General features: G+C 44.0%; 1 protein-coding gene across 5 annotated transcripts; it reads right to left on the bottom strand.

The window, feature by feature from the left end:
- Positions 1 to 689: 689 nt before the first annotated feature.
- LCMT2 (leucine carboxyl methyltransferase 2) lies at positions 690 to 26345 on the bottom strand. 5 transcript variants are annotated; one of them, XM_030042312.1, is made up of 14 exons: positions 26217 to 26345; positions 25803 to 25927; positions 23535 to 23616; positions 23001 to 23181; positions 20473 to 20629; positions 19848 to 20037; positions 19313 to 19420; positions 17480 to 17570; positions 15024 to 15281; positions 13835 to 14065; positions 9929 to 10026; positions 4091 to 4278; positions 3866 to 4001; positions 690 to 1078 (listed from the first exon to the last, which is right to left on the bottom strand). In XM_030042312.1, exons 1-14 carry the CDS (start codon positions 26253 to 26255, stop codon positions 911 to 913), a joined length of 2052 nt encoding a protein of 683 aa, XP_029898172.1. In that variant the 5' UTR covers positions 26256 to 26345; the 3' UTR covers positions 690 to 910. The 5 variants fall into 5 exon arrangements, with proteins under 5 accessions (XP_029898172.1, XP_029898173.1, XP_040974336.1 ...); XM_030042313.1 differs by having other exon boundaries at positions 17480 to 17522; XM_041118402.1 differs by lacking the exons at positions 25803 to 25927; positions 26217 to 26345 and adding an exon at positions 25567 to 25771.

The raw sequence follows: 26345 nt of genomic DNA, 5'->3' as shown, positions 1-26345 counted from the left end.
TTTGGATGCTGACAGACATGATCCCAATCAGCAGCCTCAACCAAAAAAATCTCTAAAGGCTCTGTGCTTTAGAGATCTCCCTTTCTCATTTTCTAGTTTATACTTGAAGGAGTCTCTCTCCAGTAGTTTTCCATGGGGCTTTCCCCAAAATAAAAACCTCCCTGAACTAATTTGGCCATCCTATATAAAATACATATAGGCAGAAACGTATGTCTCTTCTCAAGAACATCATCCTAGTTTGAACACTGTGCTCAAACACTGTGTTCCAAGCACAGTCTCCTCATCATGGCACATTCCCAGGCGTAGAAGAACAGTTCAAATGTTAGCAATGAGGCTGAGTCGTGATTTCACGTAGCATCCCCCCACTCCTCTCTTATTGGTATTTCATTACGCTCCCAAGAAACAAGCAAGGGCTACAGCTAGCAGGGTCTGAGCTGCTGGCAACAAGAATCAGAGGAGCATGAGTTTGTCGTATCTAGACTAGACATGACCTTTTGAAACATTAAAGTATGACCTATGATACACTTCCTTTCACTTATTTAATTATGCGTGACTGAACATTTCCAATGGCTTTTTGACTCAGTGATTTCACTGTACCTCCAAGTCAGCATGGTGCAAAGTCATGTCCCTTTTGAACACAGCACTGTTCTTTGTTTCACCTCTAAGGACTACTGCTATCACCACAGAGCTACTTTTGAGATACTTTATTTACAGCAACACAAAGAGTAGTACAAAAAAAAGACAGATGAGATATGCAACCCCTTGTCATAACTGTCCCTCCTAATCCCACCTTTACAAATGCATTCTGGATACAAAACCTTTGTGGAAACTTTTTGCTGCTCTTGCACGTACAAGCGAATAGATGTCTCACCACAGTGCAGCAGCATGGTTCAGTCCTATTTGGTCCCAGTCAGTGGCTGGTCAGGATGTTGCTGAGGCTCAATGAGACAGGCTCTGGGTTCAGGTGCGTCCCAAAGGAGAAGCAGTTCCCACCACCGCCAATAACCAACAACTCCTTCTCATTTGGCAGAAAGACACTACTATGATTATGTAGCATTAATGGCCACTCCAGATGCTCCTAAAAAAGGAAAGGAGATTTTGAACACACAGGACTTCAAAACACGTGTACCTTATACAATGCTGTAGAGATATTTCAGATGGTACTTTCATTAGAAAGTTAAGAACAACCACATTAGGTCCCATCTAGGACCATTTAGTCCACTATACCACTCACAAATGTGGGCAAAATTAGATAGCTAGAGAACACAGGAACAAGGAAACCACAATATACTCCTCTAGTGTATGCCACCCACCCAACAACTTGCAGTTCAGTGATTTTTAATGAGAGAGAATGTCTTTGTACTCCCTGAACTTTAATGTTTTTCCTTCCAAGAACACAGCCAGTCACTTTCTGAATCCGTGTAACCTTTGGCATCCATCTCCTGTGGTAAGGAGTTCCAGAGCTTACCTATGTTTCATATGAAGCACTCTTTTGAAGCATATTGCCTGCTAGCTTCTTTTGTTGTCTCCTAGTTCTTATATCAAAAGAAGCAATGAACAGTCATGCCCTCTTCACCACAAAGGAGACAGCCTAAAGTATAGTTATACATCTGAGGTCCACGAAACATCTGATTTAAAACCTGTGTATCTGACAATCTGAAAAGAAGCTCTGTCGTGATGACCTCCAATATTCAAAAGCTCAGGAAAGTGAACCCTGGAGACACACTTGTGGCAGATAACAGACTGTAGCAGTAACAAAACTGCTGTGTTGGCAATTCATTTATTGTTGGGGCCGCTGGAATCTGAAGAGGACAGGTTGTAGAGGCTTCCTTTGTAAAATGCTCAAGACAGAAGGCAACTTTTATGAGGGTAGTCTCGTCTATATTCTTGGAGAAAGGTTAAGGGATAGTGATTAAGAGAGATATATCTGCCCATGGTAACCGTTCCACGGCTTTTTCAAGCACAGAGAAAGCTGCCAGCCAATGGTTTTGGTGCTATCACCTTCTAACGCATGTATCAAAGCAGTAATACTAATAGTATCCAGTATGCACAGAAAATCACCGACAATTCCAGTCTTTCAAAACTTGGGACCAATCCACATACACTGTACAGTACTATCAATACTTTAGCACAGTACTGGTAGGTTCAAGAGCCTACAGAGTTTCACCTAAGTCAAAGCAAACAGCCCATAAACAAAGGCAGCTACCAATCCATCTGCATTGAATGGAAAGTTCTATTCTTTTAGATACAACTTTATTATCACCATATGCATCCTCACTGCTATCCAACAAAAGTAGCCTATTTTATCTAAAGAACCCTAGGCCACTTAAAACTTCTGTTATAGAGAGTAAGAAAAAACTAAACTACACTTAAGCATACTTCATGCTTTATGCCCTCAGGAAAATGCTGCAAGGTCAGCCAGATGCACGCATGCTACCCATTATAAACAACAGACCAGTCACAAATTCCAGTTTCACCAAGGACAGGATCCATAGGTACAGGTATCTAAAGAAATTTGTTTCTTTACATAAAAGATAAATAAAAACTTGCCAAGCAACAGAAGCTTTCTCATAGAATCATAGAATGGTTTGGGTTGGAAGGGACCTTTAAAGGTCATCTAGTCCAACCCCCCTGCAATGAGCAGGGAGATCTTCTAGATGGGACATGGGACAGGGACAACTAGATCAGGTTGCTCAGAGCTCCATCCAACCTGACCTTGAATGTGTCCAGAGATGGGGCATCAACCACCTCTCTGGGCAACCTGTGCCAGTGTTTCACCACCCTCAGCATAACAAATTTCTTCCTTACATCTAGTCTGAATCTGCCCTCTTTTAGTTTAAAACCATTACCCCTTATCCTGTCACTACAGGCCCTACTAAAAAGTCCGTCCCCATCTTTCTTATGAGCCCCCTTTAAGTATTGAAAGGCTGCAGTAAGTTCTGCATGGAGCCTTCTCTTCTCCAGTCTGAACAACCCCCAACTCTCTCTCAGCCTGTCCTCACAGGACAGGTGTTCCAAGCCTCTGATCATTTTTGTGGCCCTCCTCTGGACCCGCTCCAACAGGTCGATGTTTTTCTTGTACTCCAGGCAGTATTATCACAGATGAGGGCTACTCACAGATTTAGACTAAGTTTTGCCCAGAGTATGCCAAAATCCTGCTGTGTGACATCACCTGTATGATTGTTCTTCACTGAATCATAGAACAGAATCACAGAATAGTTGAGGCTGGAAGGGAAGTATCATCTAGTCCAGCCACCCCTGTTCAAAGCAGGCTCAACTACAGCAGGTTGCTCAATACCTTGCCTAGTCAGGTTTTTAATACCTCCAATGATGGAGACACCACAGCCTCTCCGAGCAACCTGTTCAGTGTTCAATCACCCTTACAGTAAAAAGTTTTCTTATGTTTAAGTGGAGTTTCCAGTATTTCCATGCTGTTTTCTTATTGTACTTCAGGCAGCAGCTATAGCACGCAGCAATTTCCACCATGAAGTTTTTAATTAAATTATACCTCAGACCTCCACAAAGACTAACTGAGGCTCTGGTTTGATCTGTTCTCTTCTTCCACAGACATCCTGAAATTACTATGCTTGTGCCCATCTCAGTTCTGCTCCCCCTGTCTGGAATAGAGGAGCTCCATGCCCTACAGTCTTCTGCACACTCAGGCTCTCCCTCTCTTAACACTATTATGTTCTCTGGGCTGGCAAAAGGACTTCAAAATTAGATTCTACCTCGAACAGGGGATGTTTATTCCACTTACAAATTTTCCTACTTTGCATTCCCTACTCCACTTCAGGTAATAGCCCTAAAGTTACCATATTCCTTCACACAACACTGTTTACCTTGAAAGAAAAATTTCAGTACTTACCACATTAATCGTATAGTCCAAGCAGAGACCAGTCATTAAGTCAATGACAGTGATGCCTGGCACAGAGGATGAGTGAAACCACACGCCACCAACAAGCAGAAGTTTTCCGTCATGCACATGTGCAGTATGTGAATACCTGTGAGTTCAAAATGAGATTGAACTCCATTAGTAACAGAGGTAGGTAGAGACAGGCCACAGATTCACTGCTGAATGCTGTCTACTTACCTTGGGATGAGAGGAGGGTGAGTCTCTACTGTCTGCCACTGAAAGCCATGTTCAAGCTCCCTCAGAAAGAAAACTGAACCTAAGGGCTGCTCAGCTGCTCCCAGACCTCCTGCAATTAGCACTCCTCCTTTCCAGCTACAGGCGCTGTGAGAGTGACGGCTTTCTGGTACTGGACCCTCAACAGGAATCTAGAAAAACATAAGTCCAAGGCTGAAGTTTGCCAAGCTAAGTGTCTTCTTCATGTCCAGGCTCTTAAAAGATCTCTTCTGTTGCATGTCCTCTGGGATGTAATATTCTTTCCTGCCACAGGATAGGAACAGTTGCTGGAGGGGAACAGAGTAAACATGATAGGGAACAATCAAAAAAACCCAACCTACACATGTTCCTCTAGGGACAGCTAAGCAGAAGTGTTTCCATTTACACCATCTCCAATATTTCTCTGGCCCTCAGTATATTTAATATCATTCAGTCTTTAGAGGGTTTTATTTCTGCACATTTATTAGAGGTTACTGCATTTGCATTCTTGCATGCTGCCTTCTGTTCAAGACATGCACCTGAGAACCACAAGTGTACAAACACATAGACTAATGCAGTGATCAGTAAAGCAGGTGATCGGTGGTTCAAACCACAGAGCAAGACAAAATGCTGAACTGCAGTACTAATATGCAGAAAGGAAACCTTTAGTGCTTGCACTAAAGGAAAAAATGTAAGAAGAGGGGTTTAATGGAATATCATAGCAAACAAGCTGTGGGGAAAATTTTGGAGGCCATCTGGTCCATCCCTTTCTCCTAAAGCAAATTCAACTATATCTATTATCATCTGGAGACATGGTTATTTAATAGTTTTGGAAAGTCTGCAGTGACAAGAATTTCTCACCTCTTTAGGCAGTCTAGGGCTGCTCTCCAGCCTCTTGTCCCCCAATTTGTATGTATAACCAGGATTACTCTGTCCTAGGTACAGAATCTGGGACTTGCTCTTATTAAATTCCATATGCTTGGTGGGTGACTGCCCAGCTCTCTAGAATCACAGAATCATTTAGGTTGGAAAAGAACTTTAAGATCATCAAGTCCAACTGTCAACCATGCCCACTAAACCATGTCCTGAAGTGCCTTGTCTACATGCTTTCTGAATAACTCCAGGGGATGGTGACACCACCACTTCCCTGGGCAGCCTGTTCCAATGCCTGACAACCCTCTCAGTAAAGAAATTTTTCCTAATATCCAATCTACACCTCCCCTGCCACAACTTGAGGCCATTTCCTCTCGTCCTATCTCCAGCCACCTGACAGAAGAGACCAGCACCCACCTCACTACAACGTCCTTTCAGGCAGTTGTAGAGAGCGATAAGGTCTCCCCTCAGCCTCCTTTTCTCCAGGCTAAACAGCCCCAGTTCCCTCAGCTGCTCCTCATGAGACGTGCTCCAGGCCCCTCACCAACTTGGCTGCCCTTCTCTGGACACGCTCCAGCACCTCCATGTCTTTCCTGTAGTGAGGGGCCCAACACTGAACACAGTACTCGAGGTGCGGCCTCACCAGTGCCAAGTACAGGGGAACAACCACCTCCCTGCTCCTGCTGGCCACGCTATTTCTGATACAGGCCAGGATGCCGTTAGTCTTCTTGGCCACCTGGGCACACCGCTGGCTCATACTCAGCCGGCTGTCAACCAGCACCCTGAGGTCTTTTTCTGCCAGGCAGCTTTCCAGCCGCTCTTCCCCAAGCCTGTAGCATTGCCTGGGGTTGCTGTGACCCAAGTGCAGGACCCGGCACTTCGCCTTGTTGAACTTCATACAGTTGGCCTCAGCCCATCGATCCAGATATCTCTGTAAGGCCTCTCTACCCTTGAGGGAGTCCACAGCTCCTCCTAGTTTACTATCATCAGCAAACTTAACTTAATGTACATTCAATTCCTGCATCCAGATCATCTGTAAAAACATTAAAAAGCACTGGCCCTATAATTGAGCCCTACGGAGTCCCACTGGTGACTGGCTGCCAGCCTGGTGTAACCCCATCTACTGCAACTTTTAGAGCCCAGCCTGTCAGCCAATTGTTCATCCATCATATTGTGGACTTGTCTAGCTGTATGCTGGACATTTTGTCCAGAAGGATACTGTGAGAGACAGCATCAAAAGCTTTGCTAAAATAAAAAAAAAAAAAACACATCTACTGGCTTCCCTTGGTGAACTAGATAGGTGACCTTGTCATAAAAGGAAATTAAATTAGTTAAGCAGGACTCTCCCCTCAGGAGGCTGGGTATGACCAATGACTGCATTCTCTCAAGTGTTTTTCAATAACTCCAAGAATAACCTTCTCCATAATTTTACCAGGCACTGAAGTGAGACTGACAGGCCTGTAATTACCAGGCTCTTCCTTCTTATTCTTCCTGAAAATTAGGACATTTGCCAGCTTCCAGTCAACTGGGACCTCTCCAGACCCTGAAGATCATTGAAAAATAATGGAAAGAGTTCCTGTAATAACATCGCCCAGCTCTTTCAGTACGTTGGTATGAATCCCATCAGGCCCCATAGATTTATGTGCATCCAGCTGGAGCAGCAAGTCTCGAACAAGTTCAGAGTCAGCTGGGAGTTTATCATTCCCCCAGTCACAGTCTTCCAACAGTGGGTTCCGGGGGTCCCAGAGCCCACCATCGGTGTTAGAGGCGAAGAAGGCATTGAAGTCTCCACTTCTTCTATGTCCCTATTGGTGAGGTGACCGACCTCGTCAAGTAACAGACCAATGTTATCTCCAATTGTCCTTCTGCTGTTAATATATTTTAAAAAGCCCTTTTTGTTGTCCTTCACAGTACTGGCCAGCTTGAACTCTAATGAAGCTTTGGCCACAGGAATTTTCTCCCTACAGTAGCAAACAGCATTCCTGTAGTCCTCCCGTGTCACCTGTCCTTGCTTCCAATGTCCATACACTTTCCTTTTCCGCCTAAGTTCTAGAAGAATATCCCTGCTCAGCCAAGCCGGCCTTCTGCCCCACTTGCTTGACTTCTGACACTTTGGAATTGCCTACTCCTGTGCTCTTAAAAAGTAACCAGCATTCATGGACCTCAATGCCTTCAAAAGCAGAATCCCAGGGGACTTTACTAACTAGTTCCTTCAGCAGCCTGATGTCCCCATATCCAGCATCGAAGTTTTGCTGGCAGTTCTTCTCCTACCGCCAAGGATTTGAAACTCAACTACTTCATGGTCACTGTGACCAAGACAGCCACCAGTCACCACTTTTCCCCTGAGTCCTTTGCTGTTTACAGGTAACAAATCTAGGAGGGCACCTTTCCTAGTTGGCTCCTTTAGTACCTGCACCAAGAAGTTATCTTCAATGTGCTTCAGGAATTTCCTGGACCTGTTTCTGTCTGCTGTATGATGTACCCAGTTGACATCTGGGAAGTTAAAATCACCCATAAGGACAAGGGCAGCTGATCTAGAGGTATCTCTCAATTCCTTATAGAATAATTCATCGGTGTCGTTGTCCTGGCTGGGTGATCGACAGTAGACTCCCACAACAACATCTGCTTTATTTGCTTTCCCCTTAATCCTTACCCAGAGGCTCTCAACCATGTCGATGCCAACTGCAAGTGCCATACAATCCCACCCCTCCCTTATATACAGCGCCACCCCCCTGCCTTGTGTGCCCTGCCTATCCCTCATGAAGAGCCTATAACCGTCCATCACAGCACACCAGTCACAGGACTCATCCCACCAGGTTTCTCTTATGCCAATGATGTCGTAGCTCTGGGACTGGGCCAAAGCTTCTAGTTCCTCTTGTTTATTCTTCATGCTGTGCGCATTAGTATAGAGACATTTCACATTCGCTCCAGTGTACTCAGCACATCATGGAGCAGACTGAAGGACCTCACTAGCACACCATCCCTCAAACATTGGCATGCCATCCTGTGGCTGATCACTAGTGAGCCTGGTTTTAGCCCTATCCCCCTTCAAATCTAGTTTAAAGCTCTTTCGACGAGCCCTGCTGACTCCTGTGCAAAGACCCTTTTCTCCCTTTGAGAAAGGTGCACCCATCTGTCGCCAGCAGGCCTGGTGTCGTGCAGACTGACCCGTGATCAAAAAAACAAAAATTCTGCCAGTGACACCAGTCACGGAGGCCAGTATTGATCAACTGGGTCTACCTGTTTCTTCCAACATCATTCCCTGCAACTGGAAGGATAGAGGAAAACACTACTTGTGCTCCTGAACCCTTAACCAGTCGTCCCAAGGCCCTGAAGAGTCTTTTGATTGCCACTGGACTTCTTACTGCAACTTCATTGCTGCCTACATGAAAAAGCAATAATGGCTAACAATCCGAGGGCCATACCAGTGTAGGAAGTTTTCTTGTAACATCTTTGACCCAGGCCCCATGGTGACCGCAGACTTCCCTAAGAAGTGGGTCTGGTCAGCATATTGGGCCTTCTGTTCCCCTCAGAAGAGAGTCTCCTATGACAATGACATGTCTTTTTTTCTTAATGGAATGGTTTTGATGCAGGGTATAGGCCAACTTAACCTTGGCGACACCTCCAACCTAGACAGACCATCATCCTCATCATTGTTTCATTCCACGTCCAGAGCCTCATACCTATTGTACAAGGACACCTGGGAAGGTGAGGTAGTCACGGAGGAGATGTGCCTGGTGCACCAGGCAGGAACTTGTCACCATTCTCCTCTATCTCTTAAATCACCACATTCTGCCACGTGGAGAGAGGACAGGGAATCTTCCATATCATGTGTCCTGTCTGCCTGACAGGTCTGTCCCAGGGAAGGTAGGGTGCGGTTCCAGTAGACAATCTCCTTCTCAGACTCCCTGATACTACTCAACCTGTTCTCCTCCTCCCAGAGCTCTTCCACAAAGCTGGGGAGTTCCTGTACCTGGATGCACCTCCCACAGGTGTGCCCACTACTGCCGTCCAGTACTGGCGTAGGAGTAGGGCACACCCTGCACCCTGACGCCTGGGTAGCAGCATGTTCCCATGGGAGCTCTGCCTGGGAAGCTGCATCAGTCACGGACATAGCCTCCTGCCGCGTAGAGGCCACCGCTCCCTGCCCAAGGCAGCAAAGTTACAGCAAACTGCCGCACCAAGCCCTGGCTGACACACCATGCCCTGTCTGCCTGCCCTGGTCACTAGCATTCCTTAGGGTTTTCTTTTAGAGGTGGCGGGGGGTGCTTGGCCGTGGTTGCTCCTGGCCCTGTCTCTGCGCTCCCCTGAGGTTTCCCCAGTTCAGGAAACCTCCCTGCACACCGTGCTACAGTGGCCACTGCAGATAGTGCCGGCGCCGGAGCTGCTTGCCTCGGTGACTCAGAACGCTGACAGGGAAATCTTATCAACGTGTATAAACGCCTAATGGGAGACAGGAAAGAAGACAGAGACAGAACGTTCTCAGTAGCATCCAGCAACAGGGCCAGAGGCAATGGGCACAAACTGAAATACAGAAAAACCCACTTAAATATAAAAAAACCCTCACATTTTCCTATGAGGTCAAGCACTGGAATAGGCTGCCCAAAGAGGTTGCGGAGTCTGTTATCTTTGGAGATAATCAAAACCCAACTGGACAGTACCCTGAGCAACCTGTTCTAGTTAGACCTGCTTTAAGCAAGGGTGCTGGACCAGATGATCTTCAGATGTCCCTTCCAACCTCAACTATTCTGTGAAGACTGTATTCCACTAAATAGCAAGGTGTTTAGAAGTTAGCTCTAACTCTAATCACCGTGAAGTGAGACAGTACTGCCAGTGCCATCCACTTCAATATGGTAATAACACTGTGATTTAGTTGGGCTTCCAATACAGCAGCATGCACCTGTGAAGTGAAGGCAATTTCTACTCCCCAGGGCCTCCCTAAATTCTTACCACAGTGCAGGAAAGTTCCTGAGCATGCAGGAAATACCAATCCCCTAGCACAGGCTCCATTGCAGAGCGGCCACCATACAGAAACAGGTACTTCTCGCCTACGGAAAAAGACAACCAGGAGAAAAGAGAAGTTAGAATTTGGTATGTCACAAAAGCAAAAATTTCCATTTGCATAGAAGGGAAGCTGACCAAAGATAGAAATTAAGGCAGACAGGCAGAAGTTTTCTACACTATTTATATTAAGACATCCTGCAACCCAATGAACATTTCCCTACTTTAGCAATAAATGCAAGAAATTGTTTCATAGATACAGGAATTACTCTTGTATCTAGATCTTTTATAAGACACATGAAAGACTAAATATTTTTACTAAAAAGCTGCATTCTTCACATTTGTGGTCATTCAAAAGACAGCCATCATCCACTTACATTACGTAGTTTCTGAATGTTAAGGTCTGAATGGAAATCACACACTGTAGTCTCAAAACCAAAAGGAGAAAACATGGTTTTTAATATACCTGATAGACTTAAGGAATGAAAATTCAGGCAATGGAAAGATTACACCTGTAGAACTAATAAAACTAGAAAACCCTAAGTACATAAATCATAGCAACACAATGACATTTATCCCAAGAAAATAGATAAATCCTCATAAGATAGCAAGAACGTGTGTTTGTTCACAAAACAGAGATAAGGATAATTTAAGTGTGTAGGAGTTAATCTGGAGAAGCCTCAAAAAGAAGGTATAGAAGTACTTTGGATAGATGTCAAGGATGTGCGTTAACTGCTCTGTGCCCTGTCAGCTCACTTCTTCATAATGGACTGTGCAGATAAGACAAGTGTTGATCGCTTACTTCAGCTACAAAGCAAAATCAGGGGAAAAATAAGATGATACAATACAGTCTGACAAAGACAAAACCCAATGTATTATTTATAAAATTTTATTTTCCCATTTAGCATTTGCTTCTTTGATGTAAAATATTGACTGGAAGGCTGAACTCTAAACTACATTATGGTGTTAATGAAACACTGCTTCACAAATTCAAAGTATGCTTCAGACTACGCTAACAACTACTTAACAATTCCCCTGGTGTTCCCCTTCAATAGCTCCCTGCCACCTAGTGGAGAATTAAACAGCTTAAAGAAATGACAGCTTTCACCTTTGGGATTCCACTAAATCCCACCACTGACTTGCTAACAACCGCTGAAGTTTTTGCCCCTTACAGTCAATATCTTTTACTAGACAAACCTTCAGCGTGCCGTTGCAAGGCTTGATTCTAGACCTATTCAGAACTACTGAATATTTGTCAATTGCTACTAGAAGAGTAACATTTCTTCTGAGGCACTTCTCCTGGATTAAGAGCTAGGGATCCTGCTCCATAATGCTCCAGAATTAAAATATTATACTTCAGAGAGGAAGTTCTGAAACTTCTTTCTGGTGTGATCAAGCATGAATAACCTTAAGCCATAAATGATCTCAAAGAATCAGTCTTCCAGAAGAGATTATTTCCCTAGGTTTCAATTCTACTTAACACTGGGTATTATGTGGTTTAAGAAATAGGAAATTATCATATTTCAAGTGTCAAGAAGAGATCTCAAAGCCTCTTTTAATTTCTTTTCTACTGGCAGGCTTGAGAAGTGGGCCAATACGAACCTCATGAAGTTCAACAAGGCCAAGTGCAATGTCCTGCACCTGGGTCAGGGCAATACCCAGCATCAATACAGACTGAGGAGGGAGGGATTGAGAGCAGGCCTGCAGAGAAGGACTTGGGGGTGCTGGTGGATGAAAACTTAGATATGAGCTAGCAATGTGCACCTGCAGCCCAGAAAGCCAATCGCATCCTGGGCTGCATCAAACGAAGCATGGGCAGTAGGTCAAGGGAGGTGATTCTCCCCCTCTGCTCTGCTCTCATGAGACCCCTCCTGGAGCAATGCATCCAGCTTTGGGGTCCCCAGCACAAGACAGACATGGATGTGTTAGAGTGGGTCCAGAGGAGGGCCACGAAAATGGTCAGAGGGCTGGAACACCTCTCCTATGAGGAAAGTCTGAAAGAGTTGGAATTGTTCACCCTGGAGAAGAGAAGGCTTTGGGGAGACCTTACTGCAGCCTTTCAATACTAGGAGGGGGCTTATAAGAAAGACTGAGACTTTTTACCAGGGCCTGTAGTGACAGGACAAGGGCTACTGGCTTTAAACTAAAAGAGGGTTGATTTAGATTAGATATAAGGAATAAATTCTTTACTATAAGGGTGGTGAGACACTGGAGCAGGTTGCCCCGAGGAACTGTGGATGTCCCATCCCCTGGAAGTGTTCAAGGTCAGGTTGGATGGGGCTTTGAGCAACCTGATCTAACTGAAGATGTCCCTGCCCAGAGCAGGGGGGTTGGAACTAGATGATCTTTAAAGGTCCCTTCCAACCCAAACCATTCTATGATTCACATAATGGCAGAACAGTATTCACCATTCTGGGTTTTGTTCCTTTACTAGTAATTCATAGCGCTAAGAATTCTTAACATTTGCTTTGCTTTTCTTTTAAGCATCTGTTCATCATTACAAAGCCTTACTGACTAGCAGTGCTACGTTATGTGCTAAAAAGCTCACCTGCACACCCACAGAGGAGCACAGAGGCAAAACAAGGTGGGGGAACCCAAATAATATCCTGCCTCAGCTACTTCCAGACCCATCTCAAGAGAGCAATCAAGCCATAAAATGCTCATTTCCTCATGCACATGGGGAGCACAGAGAGGCAGCAGCAGTTATGCAGGCAAGAGAACCCCAATTACACGCTTATAGAAGCGGACCATCTGTTCCGGCTCCTCCCAGGGCTGTCCCAGGAGAACTATCAGCCCCATTGTCCAGCTGTGAAACCCATCAAAATGAGTGAACAGGACCAACTCTCTGGAGCACCTTTGAGGGGGTACTGCCTAGGGTTATGGGACACATTATAAGATGCTGAGGAGAAGCATTGGGGGTTTGCATAAGACTTAATATGGGATGCTCAGGAGAGGAACCAGAGGCAGGAAAAGGCATGGGTTTAGGTGATTTGGGGACGTACAAACACAGGAAGACAGAAGGATAAAAAGATAAAAAGGGCTAATCATACGTAAACAGGTTGCTGGTCAGTATGCCTGTCTGGCCACATCCTGCACCTTAAACAGGAACAGCTGAAATGAGTCTTTTTCATCTGTGGGTAGGTGTGTTTGTGAAACTGCAGTTGCAAGTATATATTGTAGCACTTTGAAAAATGCATTATGAGCTTTTTTCAGCACTATACAATCATACATACTTTTTGATTCCTGCCCTGCATCTAGAAAACTAACAAGATTGCAGCTCATCTATAATAAAAGTCATTATCACAAGGTACAAGTCAACCATGTATTAATGGCATAGATAATTGAAATCCTGCTCAGTTGTTGGATCAACCAATTCAGTTGCTCACTTCAGGAAACTCAGCTGAGACTGTACAGTCTTTCCCTTTTGTCAGATTTAGTAAAGCCTCTCACAAACACTTTTGGAATTGACAAACAAAAAAGGCACAACAAGAACTGGGTAGATATGATAAGGAAAATACATCCAAATGAAGTTTAAGCCTTAATTCTTTAAGCCCGGGAAAACAAATCACCACTGAACAAAATTTTTTATGAAATGTAATTGGATTCTCTAAAGTGCTGATGAATCTATCAAGATCATATTCTTTCCAAAATGTTCAGCAAAAAGCTATTGTTTCAGCCAAAGGAATACTACGCACCAACATTAACTGTATAGCCTGTACTACATAAAAAGTTAAGGCAACATCATGACAGCTTGCCTTTTAGACCTCACTGTCTGGACAGGACTGCCCCATATATTCTGAAATTTGTATACTTCCGCATACCTACAGCCATTTCCACTCTTTCAAGGCTTTTTACCTTTGAATATTACTTCAGTTGTACTGTGTCTCCAACGCAAAGCAGCTGGTTCAGCAGCAGGCTGCAGACTTACAAGTTCCACTGTAATGTCATCTGGGTCTGATGCGTTACAGGTTTCAGGGAACTTTAGCCACAACATTCCCAAGCCTGCACTTGATGGGGATGTTCGTCCTCCTACCACCAGGGCCAGGCTGTTCGAGAGGCATGACACAGTATGGTACAACCGCTCAGCTGTGGAGATACAAAAAGAAAAAAAAATCACAGTTTACACAAATCTTTCTCCCACAAAATTTATAGAATCATAGAATCATTTAGGTTGGAAAAGACCCTTAAGATCACTGAGTCCAACCGTTAACCTAACACTGCGAAGTCCACCGGTAAACCATGCCCCTAAGTGCCACATCTACATGTCTTTTAAATACCTCCAGTGATGGCGACTCGACCACTTCCCTGGGCAGCCCATTCCAATGCTTGACAGCCCTTTCAGTGAAGAAATTTCTCCTCATATCCAATCTAAACCTCCCCTGGCACAACTTGAGGCCGTTTACTCTTGTCCTATCACTTCTTACTTGGGAAAAGGGATCGACACCCACCTCGCTACAACCTCCTTTCAGGTAGTTGTAGAGAGCGATGAGGTCTCCCCTCAGCCTCCTCTTCTCCAAGCTAAACAACCCCAGTTCCCTCAGCCGTTCCTCATATGACTTGTTCTCTAGACCCTTCACCAGCTTCGGTGTTCTTCTTTGGATGCAGTCCAGCACCTCAATATCTTTCTTGGAGCGTGGGGCCCAACACTGAACACAGTATTTGAGGTGCGGCCTCACCAGTGCCGAGTACAGGCAGACGATCGCTGCCATAGTACTGCTGGCCACACCATTTCTGACACAAGCCAGGATGCTATTGGCCGCCTTGGCCACCTGGGCACACTGCTGGCTCATACTCAGCTGGCTGTTGACCAACACTGCCAGGTCCTTTTCTGCCAGGCAGCTTTCCAGCCACTCTTCCCCAAGCCTGTAGCATTGCACGGGGTTGTTGTGACCCAAGTGCAGGACCCGGCACTTAGCATTCAGAACCCTCAGATCTCTTTGACTGCCAGCATAATTGCGCTGTGACATCGCTTTTCCACTAGACATCATTTTGTTGTTAGCACAAAAATGTCTTCCTTACACTTGCCATCAGTATGGGAACTCACCCCATCTTTTATCAGGATTTTCCTTTTTCACACAGCCAGCTTTCCAGTAGCCTGCATGCTTAATTAGCACATGAAAATTTCTCATACGGCAGTGCTGTCCATCCTCCTCCCCAAAGCCTCCAGTGGTGAGAACCACATTGGGTTTTATAAGAACAGAGTGGTGACCATAACGTCTCAGGCCAGAAATTTCAGAGTGCATTGCACACACTGCTGCAGTGACACTCCCAGCCATCCTGACAGTCTCATCACGATGAGGAACTGTAAGCCAAAGAGAAACAAAGAACTTATGCACAAGGAAGAATCAAGGACTACATTTTAAATGTGACATCAAGCAAGTCTGTTCAGCTTTTCAAGAAGACAAAATCGTGAAGCAAGTTGACAGAGCGCACAGACAATCTGACATGCTCTCAAAATCAAGCTGTAATTGTTTAAACTACCACTGTGCCAACTTTCAACTTCTGCTTACTGCTCCCTCAGCTCCTGACACAGTTCTGAGACTGCTTTAATGGGGTGGAGGTAAAACTGGCTAAAAGACTGCAGTGTCCTAAACTGCTGTAGTAAGATAGGAATTACTGCAATACCTTCAAAAGGAGTATCTTTCTGATGAAGACAGTATTTGGCTACTTAATTAGCAAAGAACAGCAGAAAAAGGACAAACACCTGGAAGCTGGATTTCAAAGTTTCTTGCTAGAATTTGATCCTACCTTCACAGAAGTGTTGAAATAAAGTTCTAAAGCATGAAGAATAATCTCTGTTAATTCCAATGGTCATACTACAAGAGAATATTTTCAGTTATGTAAATATCTTCTCTCTAAATACTATATCCCTTAGTATGAAACAAGCTTTCAACACAGGACTCTAGCTCACCTCTGCATTTTACAAATTGTTTTCTTTTAATCAGTTTTGAATTTGCATCTTCTTCGTTTCAATCAAGTGCCTTATTCTTGTGTTATAAGAGATGATGAGGTGGAGGTGAAGCAGCGCTCAGTCTATTTTTTGTATGCCATACCCAGAAAAATTGCCTGAATGTTGTTTAGTACAAGACACTACTTTCTGTTGTTTGATGAAGTAAAAAATTTCATCTCCTTGGGCTTAAATCTCTTTCTACAGATGGATCTTTTGAAGACTGAGGGTTTTTTTCATTTTGGAAAATATACTTAAATCATGCTCTGTTTGGAAGATTTAGTACTTGCACTGTCTTGAACAGGGACCCAAACCTATTTGAGAGGATAGTTGGGGGCACATACTGGTATTTGAGATGTACCTTTTGCCATTACCAGTAAAAAATATCTAAGCATGGATAATTTACCAGATTTTGAAGGCTCTTGCTACCAGTTTTGAATACAACAGAGACAGCAGCAGAAAGACCCTATTCCTGTCTCTAATGAATGAAGCGTCTTCACTGTGTTAAAGTCAGTTAAGCAAATGTCAGATTATTTTTTTTAACGTAAGGATAGGTCCTATGCATTTAGGAGTCTTTCAGGTTTTAACATAAGGACCAGTGACAATCACACAGTACATTTAACCACATCCACATTCATTTAGCTTCGGTTTCACTACATGTTTTCACACCTAACCAAGACACAACACAATGGATTCAGTAGCCTTGTTGGCTTGAGGAATGCCATCCTGCCTTATCCTTTTGTGGCTGCTTTTCCTGCTCCCTAAAACACAGATTTCGACTGAAAGTTGCAGACAGAACTACTTGTGGTGCTATACTGTGAACAAGACTAGTGATGTGAAACAGGTTAAAAATAACCTTCTGTTTTCCACCCTGAAAAAGGAAGCAAGCAGCTAAAAGCAGGAATTTCTTGGACTGCTACTGCTGCCGAGTCCTTTTTATCATGGAAACACAGTCTTGGTCTTGGCTTTTCCCCAGAGGTACCACTTTTCTCCCAGCTGATAAAAGCAACATAGATTTAAAAGCATTTCAGAAACAGAAATACTACATGTACAATTCCACCCCCAGGGGATAACAGAACAGAAACTGTGACACGCTCCTGAGTGCTCTGCTGGACAATACTTTGATAGTGCAGTAAGTAAAACATAACAACCTTTGGGGAGCTGGAAGAATAGAACGGCTCAGAGAGTCATGTATGGAGGCAAGTGGGAATAAGTTGAAAAGGGAGAGTCTGTGGGATCCCAAAAATAGGAGGAGGAACAGAGCAGACTGGCATTGCAGCCATGCACTGGAGGACCCCACGTATAAACAGAAGGAAGAGCTGTTCAGACTGGAAGGTTCAATAAACTGAAAGAATTAAACTGATCAGAACCACCAGAGTCAGGACGTTGCCCTGGCCTCCCTATGGACAGCAGAACCATTGTTAGAAGGATGGAGAAAGCTACTCGCATGGCAGCATCCCATCTGTTCCTTCCAGAGTTTTATTGTCTCCTAAAACCTCTCAGAGAAGCCTGCATGACATAAAAGAATACTAAGAAAACTAGTCAGTATGTACCTGTCATATGGGATAACAACGGAGTCCAGGAAGGTTCCATCCCCTTTGATGCAGTCAAGACAAAGTAATGAGAACATTTCAGATGCCATTCCTGTAGCAAGCCCAAAGAAAAAAAAACAAAACAACAACAACAAAAAAACAATCCCCCTCAAAATCTCAGAGCAAGCAGTAGTAAGGATCTCAGAATGGCCAGGGTGACCAAATCAAAGACCAACCTAGCGTAGCACTGTTTCTAACAGTGGCCAAAATCAGAAGACTAAAGTTGAATCTGAGAAAGAGCAAGTATATAAATACTTTCCTCACTCCAACCTTCAAAAATTTACAGCTCAGGGATTTTCTACGCAAGAAGCTTTGTCTTTGTATTGAACAATCCTTGATGGATTTCTCATCCATGAACCCATTCAGTTGCAATTTGAACTCACATAAACTCCTATCACCTCTAACATGCTGTGGCAAGGAGTTCCACAGCTTAATTATATATTGCATGAGGATATATTCAGCCAACTATGTGACTGGAAGGCATAACCATGAATTTAAAGGGTGCAAGAAACCACAATATTGGCATCATTGGCCCAAATTCTACCAGAAGTAAAAAGCATCTTTTGAAAAGTGACAGACAAAAATTAATGTAAATACCAAAAATGGAAGAATCCACTATTAGTCCCTAGGCTAATTATTCTAAAAATTAGTCGCCCTCAGCACTAAGTGTGTATTTTACATTTCTTATCTAATTTGATCAAGCTTGTTTCCAGCAAGACCTCGACCTTACTTTATCTCAAGGGCTAATTGTAGACCTCTCTGTAATCACGTCTTACTCCTATGCACATTTTTCAGCTTGGACTTGTGTACATGTTAACCTCCTCTATAAGGAAAATTATAAAAAGTCTTTCCTTTCTCACTGTATGAGCAATTGCCTTGATCTACAATAATTGTTGTACACATCTCTACACCACTTTGCAAATCTGTCAGCATCTTTCAGTCATCCCTTTTGCATTCATGAAGAAGAGCAGATCCTGCATGTTGGCAAAATAAATGCAAGCACATTAAATTGTTTTCATACTGCAGGCTATTAAGATTTCTAGAGAGAATTATAAACGGAGAACCACAAAATCGAAAGGGAAACTTGTGGTAAGTATCCTACAGGATATTTATCTCAAAGTTACTCAGTATCTTTGACTTACCTTCTCTTCTAGACTTCAAATAGTCACAAACTTTGCCAGCAGTTAACATTAAAATGGCAAAGAATAGTCATCGTTAAATTTCAATCATTAATATAGGAATACCTGTACAAAGTCAGACAAAAAATATCTGAACCTAGTAATCTGTATCCAGCAATGACAAACAGTAATAGCCTACGGAAATACAAGACAGCAGTACAAGTGCAATCTACTTCCCCCAGGAATGGTCCCAACCACTTGCAGTCAGGAACCTCACATCAGGCGTACTTCTATGTATTCAGTAATCCTCAATGGATTTCTATTTCATTAAAATAATTGCCCCTTGAACCCATGCAAACTTTTAGCATCTACAACATCTTTTATACCACCAGCTAGTCTGCTACGCTAAGACTGTCTCCTTGAGAGACCACTCACCGAGGATGGAACACGAAGCTTTTCTAGCACCAAAGAGAGTCTTCTTTCAATGCTACTTGCCCCAGCTTCACATTGAGCTTCCTGCAGGCTCTGTATTAACTAAATCTGATTCAAGATCCTTTCTGCCTACATGAACACCTATACCTCAGAAGCTCTTGTACAGAACTGTGACCATAAGAAATTGCAGACACCTTACCACATCAAAGCTAGGTCACTGGTGTTCAGAATAAAGGAGAGTTACCTCGTATTCATCAAAAGGCTCCAGAGCCTGCACTCTTTGCTGCTCATCTTCTGGAGTACAACAGGTGAAAAACTCATTCATATCCATGACACTGCACTCAGTCCAGCCCTAAAACAGAAATCACTCAAAATTATTACCTCTGGAAGGATAGAGGATCACTTCGCAGAAGAAAACAAAGACCCTAAAATAAACACCTGCATGAGCCTTTAAGACTGTCTAGCTGGAACAACAGCAGCCCAGAATCTGGTGAAGATAGATCTCTTACCTGTAAAGCTCTTAAGAACTTAATTTATTATATCTAAAGTCTCACAGGAACCCATCTTGCCTTAATCCCATACCAGAAAGTAAGCTGCAAGTTGGTTGGAAGGACCTTCAAATGACTAGTCATGCTACTAGAGAAGGCAGTGTCTCAGCCTTGGCCCTGTTTGCTTCAACCCGTAACTGACACAGCTGATGACTTCTGAAATTATTTAATGTTACAATCTTTCCCAGGTAAATCATGCTTCATGTGTGCCCTAGAGCTGCAGGTACTTACCTTTTCAAAAAAGCGCCTCTGCTGTGCCTCACAATCAGGGTACTGTGCCAAAGAATGAAGTACCGAGTTCAGCTGGCTAAAATGCTGCTGCATGACATGTCCAAAGGGGTCCTCTGGGTGCATCTGCTCATACAGCAGAAAGCATGCCTGAGAGAAATGCTCTGCTGCCCATTGAATCAAGGCATCTGACCTGTCAGGCAGATTGTGCGTAAGAAATTAAATAACTGAGGGCCCACCTGTCATCTGGCAGATGCAATACATCTTCCTGCAACACCACAAAGCATGCTATTAAGGCATCCTGACAGAGGTAATAGACAAAAGAGAATCCTGTGCTGGGGACTTACGAACATCTCCTCCCCTATCTGTGCAGAGAATTCAGGGGATGAGAAGAAGAAACTCAAAATCACTCTTTTGAGGTTTTTCTTCTTTTTTTCCTCCCTTTTAGGATGTAATGTGGACATCAATTACCCCATCACAATTATGATGTAAGGAGCTGTTTGGGACTTCATAGAATTCCTGAGGCTTTAGTTATAAGACAGCAGGTCTCCCAGCCCCAGGTGATGTACATACATAGAAGCTGCTTCTTTTCATTTTACCACCTAGCTAACAGGATAACGCAACTGACCTGCTATTTTCCATGTAGGTGAGCACCACCTCTGCTACGAAGAGGGTGGGGATTCCATTGTCCAGTCCTGCTTCCTCGAGGGTTCTCTCCAGCTCAGACAGCTCTGATAAATCCACTCCCAGTAATTTATAATCCTCTCCAGAAAAGGTAATGACTCCTGGGAGACAAAAATGATACAATCTCACTACAGCACTGATGCAATACTGAGACCAAAAGGGACAAGTAGGAAAATCAACCCCACAGGCAATTGCTCACAAGGCTGTGCCCATCAAGTCAATTTCTTTGGGACATGTACAAGAAAATCCCCATCACTAAATGAACCATAAAGGGATAGTGTCAAGAAGCGATCCATTAAACACAGACCTAAAACTCCATTACTCCTAATGCAAATTTCACCTACCTATTTCTCATAGAATTATCACATTTACTATAACAACAGAACTTTACCATATTTACTTTAACAACATTTTTATAGAACTACTATAATTCAGAATCAAATCTTAAAGGCTGTCTTTTATAGACCTCTCAGTTTAGGCTAAGAAAGTACCATTGCTTTGATAGAATTTGAATGGTTTGCCTCACAACCATAAAACCGTCCTCGAGATTTTGGGGGTCTGTTTGTTTGGTTTTTAAATACATGTCATTTCTGTAAAATGGCATTGAATCCTGAACCAACACATGCTAGCTGTCTGCAAACACCAGGACTAATCTCACAGACCACTGTTCTCAGGAAATAAGTTCCAATTTATGATTTGCAAGCATTACCATGGCATACCTCCGTACTCCGTAAGAGCATCATAAGCTATAGCTTGTTGACCTGTTTCAGCCAAAACCAAACATAGACAAAGCTAATTGTAAAGTACATTTAGAAACCAGCTACTCTGTACCAGTACAATCCAATAATTATACCTGTCCTGAGAACTGTTAATCTATACTGTTCTCAAAGGCATCCATTACCAGAGGCAAAATGGCCTTCTTCAGAAGCCCAACCCAGGGTTCCCTGTTAAGTTCTTCTAACAACTAACTTGTCTATCCATCACTTCCTGCCCTCTGGACACAGAGAAGAGGGTATTCCCAACTCTTCTGACACCCCACCCACCTTTTAATTTAAGTACTTGAAGATTATTGGTATGGACAGAATTCTTTGCCACGGGATGCTGCCAATATTAAAAACATGAATGGATTCAAAAGGAAACTGAACAAGCTCATGGAAGAGCTACTCACTAACACTTGTTCAACTGCTCACGGGAGCCAGGGACTTGTGCTCTGCACCTACCTCTGTAGCTGTCTTCCATCTGTATTTAAATTGATCATTACAGTCTAAATGTAGCAGCTTACATATGTATGTCTCTATTGTATTTCATTCCACATTTTCCAGACCATTCATGCACTTTGTCAAAATCCTACTCTCATCCACCATATTGCAACTTTCCCTATTTCTTGCTGGTTTATTACATTTTCACCTTCTACAGCATATCATCTAAAATATTAACGGAAACCTTGAAGGAAATCAGGAGAAACCTCTAGTGAATCCCATACTTTACATTCCTCCATTTTGCCACTGAACTGCCCCTTAGTACTTAGCTAGCATAATAATCCTTTCAGCTCTGCTTAAATTCTACAGTAGTTTCATAAGGCTCATTTTTTCCTGCCTTGGAGAGGGAAAAAAAAAGTCAGGTAACATAACGACTAATGTTTTATTACAGTCAAGACACCTAAGAATCATACCTTCTCTCCTACCCATAAAGCCCATAAATCACAGTATAATTTAGGTTGAAAGTGGCCTTTGAAGGTCATCTAGTCTAACTCCTTGCTCACAACAGAGTTACCTGTATCAGGTTGCTCAAGGCTTTGTCCAGTCAAGCTCTAACTATCTCCAAGGCTGGAGATTCTACCACCTTTCTGGGCAACCTGTTCCCATTTCTAACTACTCACGTGGCAGAAAAAAAAAAAAAAATTCATTATACGTAACTGGAATTTCCTTTGTTGCAATTTGCAACCATTGCCCCTTGACTGTTTGCTTCGTGCCTCCAAGAAAAGTCTGGCTCCATCTTTTCTACACTCTCCCGTTAGGTAGTTGAAGACTGCGGTAAGACTTACCTCCCTTGCTCCCAACCTCCTCTCCTTAAGGGAGAACAAACCCAGTTCTCTCAGCCTCCCCTCCTATGTCATGTGCTCTACCACTTTATCATTTGTGTGACCTCTCACTGGACATGCTGCAGTTTGCCACTGTCTTTGTACTAGTGAGCCCAAAGCTGGACACAGTACCTCAGAAATTGTAACAGAAAGAAACTGAACTTGGTTTGATATAATACGCTCCTGACAAATCCATTCTGGCAGCTATACATCATCTTATTATCTCCCAATGCTTATGAATGATTTGTCCCAAAATTTTTCCGAAAATGAACATGCTTTTCATCTACAACTTCGTAGTTCCTCTACCATCGTACCTCACTTTTTAAAGGCTGAAGCTATGTTTGCTTCTTCTAAACATTTAGTATCTAGAAAACCTTCCATAAATATCGTACCTAATTCTTCCCCTCCAGTATCTCCCACCAGTGCTGACAACTCTTTCATTCTTTTGATCAGAGTAGCTTTCTGGCATGCCACACTTGGGAAATCCACCTCATATACCACAGTGTGATGCAGAAGACCTATGTCCTTCAAACGGAAGTATAAGGAGTCAAAGCCAGCACCTAAAGACAGGATCTGCAGAGAAAGTATCAGAAAAAGTTATACTCAACTCTAGAAGCATCCTGAGCATCTAGGTGTGAAAAATATTCAATCACATCATCTGTAGAGTGACAAAATCAGACAATCTCCTGCAAGAGGTAGAAGAATTTTGTGTAGTTATTGCCCCCTCCCAGATACTTCTGTCAAAGGGACAAATGGACCGCCTCACCAGTGCCAGTCTCAGATTCTCTGTGCTCTTCAAAAAAGATCCTCTTCTAGGAAAGGATCACAACAGATGCACTAATAAGCTACTGCAGTGCCAAGATGCCAAAAAGACTTTTCACATATACAGTGGAAATTGCTAGTACACCCAGACAAAGAAAATGCACCTGTGTCCTAGGGTGGCTTTGGGTCTTCAGCAGGAAGTCTTGAATGCAGTGATCTACAGCACGGGCGCGGATGTAATAACCCCTGTGAAATGAAATTCAGTTGTAATCACTGTCCAGGAACCCTATTTCTCCAGCACTGGCATCCTCCATTTCAAAAAAACTGATTTTTTCTCTCTCAGCTTCTACCCAATAACGCCACATTTACAGACCTGCACTTGGAAATGTCTGATGATTTGTCGTATCTAGACCTTGTTAACAAATACAGATCTCCTGTATTCAGTAAGTGTATTAACCGACAAGATTATGGATAACCCAGAGAAAACGTGTAGATATCCTAGCTTGACCTGTTCTGTTTTACATAAATAAATACTCACTGGATGAAAAAGTAAGAATCCAGACAGTTAGGATGCTCCCCTGCAATGTGGGTGGCCAATACCAGAGTTCCTGCCCCAAATCAGGTGCCATAACAATATGAAATTAACTCCTTTACTTACAAGAGGCTATTGGGTATAACAAAATGAATGACACTGTGGGCAAATGCAGTGAGAGATGAACAAAAAAGGGAAGAGAAGCAAAGTCAGGAAAGGAATTTCATTCTCTGTTTTCTGAATGCATGGAAGTCTAACTCCTGGAAACTGATTACTATTTACCTAGTCTGGTAGGGACTGGTGTCTCTTTTTCCTTGGCATTCTCTTTTATTGTGTTTCATCATGTCCCCACCAGGCTTACCAGTTCCTATCACCCCCTTTAGCAAGCATGTTGTCATCCCCATGCCTCGCAGGGACTAAAGACTTCACTAGATACTCTAAGATGTCCCAAAATTCGTCATGAGAGTGTTGACAACTGCAATACATAACTCTTTCTATGAATTTAGTTTGGCATGCCAATGCCATGTGACAAGTCAACAGAGACTCAGCTTCCTGACCTGATGAGCAACACTTGTTTTCATAGGCCTGCAAGCTTCTGCTTGAATACCACTTTTTTTTTTTTTTTTTTCCCTTGTCCTGGTTTTGGCTGGGATAGAGGCAATTTTCTTCTTAGTAGCTGGTACTGTGTGTTTTGGATTTAGCGTGAGAATAATGTTGATAACACACTGATGTTTTAGTTGTTGCTAAGTAGCACTTATCCTAAGTTAAAGATTTTTCAGTTTCCCCTGCTCTACCAGCAAGCAGGTGTACAAGAAGCTGGGAAGGAGCATGGCCAAGACAGCTGACCTGAAAGAGCTGAAGGAATATTCCATACCATAGAATGTCATGCTGAGTATATTAATTGGGGGGAGTTGGCCAGGAGGGGCAGATTGCTGCTCGGACATCAGTCAGTGGGTAGTGAGCAATTGCACTGTGCACCACTTGTCTTTTCTTGTTGGTTTTTATTTTATTCCTTTTTGTTATTATTACTATTATTATATTTTTTATTATTATTGTTAGTATTACATTTTATTTTACTTTTGTTATTAAACTGTTCTATCTCAACCCACAAGTTTTACTTTTTTTTTTTTTTTTCCTATTCTCTTCCCCATCCCACTGGGAGGGGGAGGAGCAAGCAAGTGGCTGCGTGGTGGTTAGTTGCTGGCTGGTGTTAAACCATAACATCCCTGAATGAAATTCCTTTAGCAACTCACAGACACTTTGACTGCATTAAACTATTAGCCTTGTATTACTTGTAAACTCCACTACCATATAAGCGTAGAACCCTCTACACATGCGCATTAAAACATTCGTGCTTGTGTCCTGCAAAGCTCCAGAGAAGACCTGCTGGTCAGTCACCACCAATTCAAAAGATAATACTGTTTCCCTGAGCCACCAAATACCTTACTGAAATTGTAATGTTCTTGAGAATTAATGAGAAAACCATTGACGTGCTAACATTTTTAGTACATTAGTTTTCCAATCTTACCGAAAGTAGTTTTCAGCAGCATTGAATATGGGAGTTAGGAACCAGTCCAGCCACACATTTCACTCAGGACAAAGTTTTCGATTTTTGCACACAAGCCATGTAAAAAAAAATTACACTAACAGTCTAAAAAGGTTACCTTCCCGAGAGACAGCGCTCTGCAAGTTGCCACTCCATCACCACGCGTACCTTCCTTAAAATGCATTTTAAAAAGCTGTGCCTTAAACAGCAGTGACAACTCAAGGGGCCCGGGGAATCACTAGGGCCCTTCTGCACCCCGAGAGGCGGGAGGCAGTGAGCCCCACGCCGACCCCCCAGGCGCCGGGGCTCGGCAGCCACAGAAGCCTAGGGCCCCGCACAGCGCCCGCTCCTCACCGGTGCACAAGCGGGGCTCGCCGCCGCCGCCGCCCCACCAGGAGCCGCAGGAACCGGTCCTGGATGTAGCCCCGCGCCGCCGCCGAACACTTGCTGACGGCGCTGCTGCCGCCGGTGCCCTGGACCTGCCGGGACAAGGACACGTTTAAGGTCCGCGGCGCCGGCGCTTCCGTCCGACGCCGCGGGCCGGGAAGCGGCGGGGCCTAGCGGGGCGGGACGGCGGGGCGAGGCAGCGCCAAGGGGGCAGTTACCGCCAGCGCCGCCGAACCCCGTTCATGTCCCAGCCTCCCCCCCCCCCCCCCCGCGCCCGCGTTTGCCTCCCCTCGTCCCCCGAAGCCAGTCCGGGCCCCGCCACCCGCGCAGGGGGCCACGGCTGCGCCGAGGGGCGGCAGCGCCCGGCCGAGGGTCACTCACGGCGGCGGCGCGCGGGGCGCCCGGACGCCCGCGGCCCATCCTGCGCGCAACGGGCCGCCGCGCCGGGAAGGGCGACTGCACCGCCGGGCGCAGGGTGTGACGCGCCGCGCGCGACGCCCGGCGGAGGGA

This window comes from Aquila chrysaetos, chromosome 19 (genome assembly GCF_900496995.4).
Source record: "Aquila chrysaetos chrysaetos chromosome 19, bAquChr1.4, whole genome shotgun sequence".
NCBI lineage: Eukaryota > Metazoa > Chordata > Aves > Accipitriformes > Accipitridae > Aquila > Aquila chrysaetos.
This window is presented reverse-complemented; position numbering and strand designations above follow the sequence as displayed.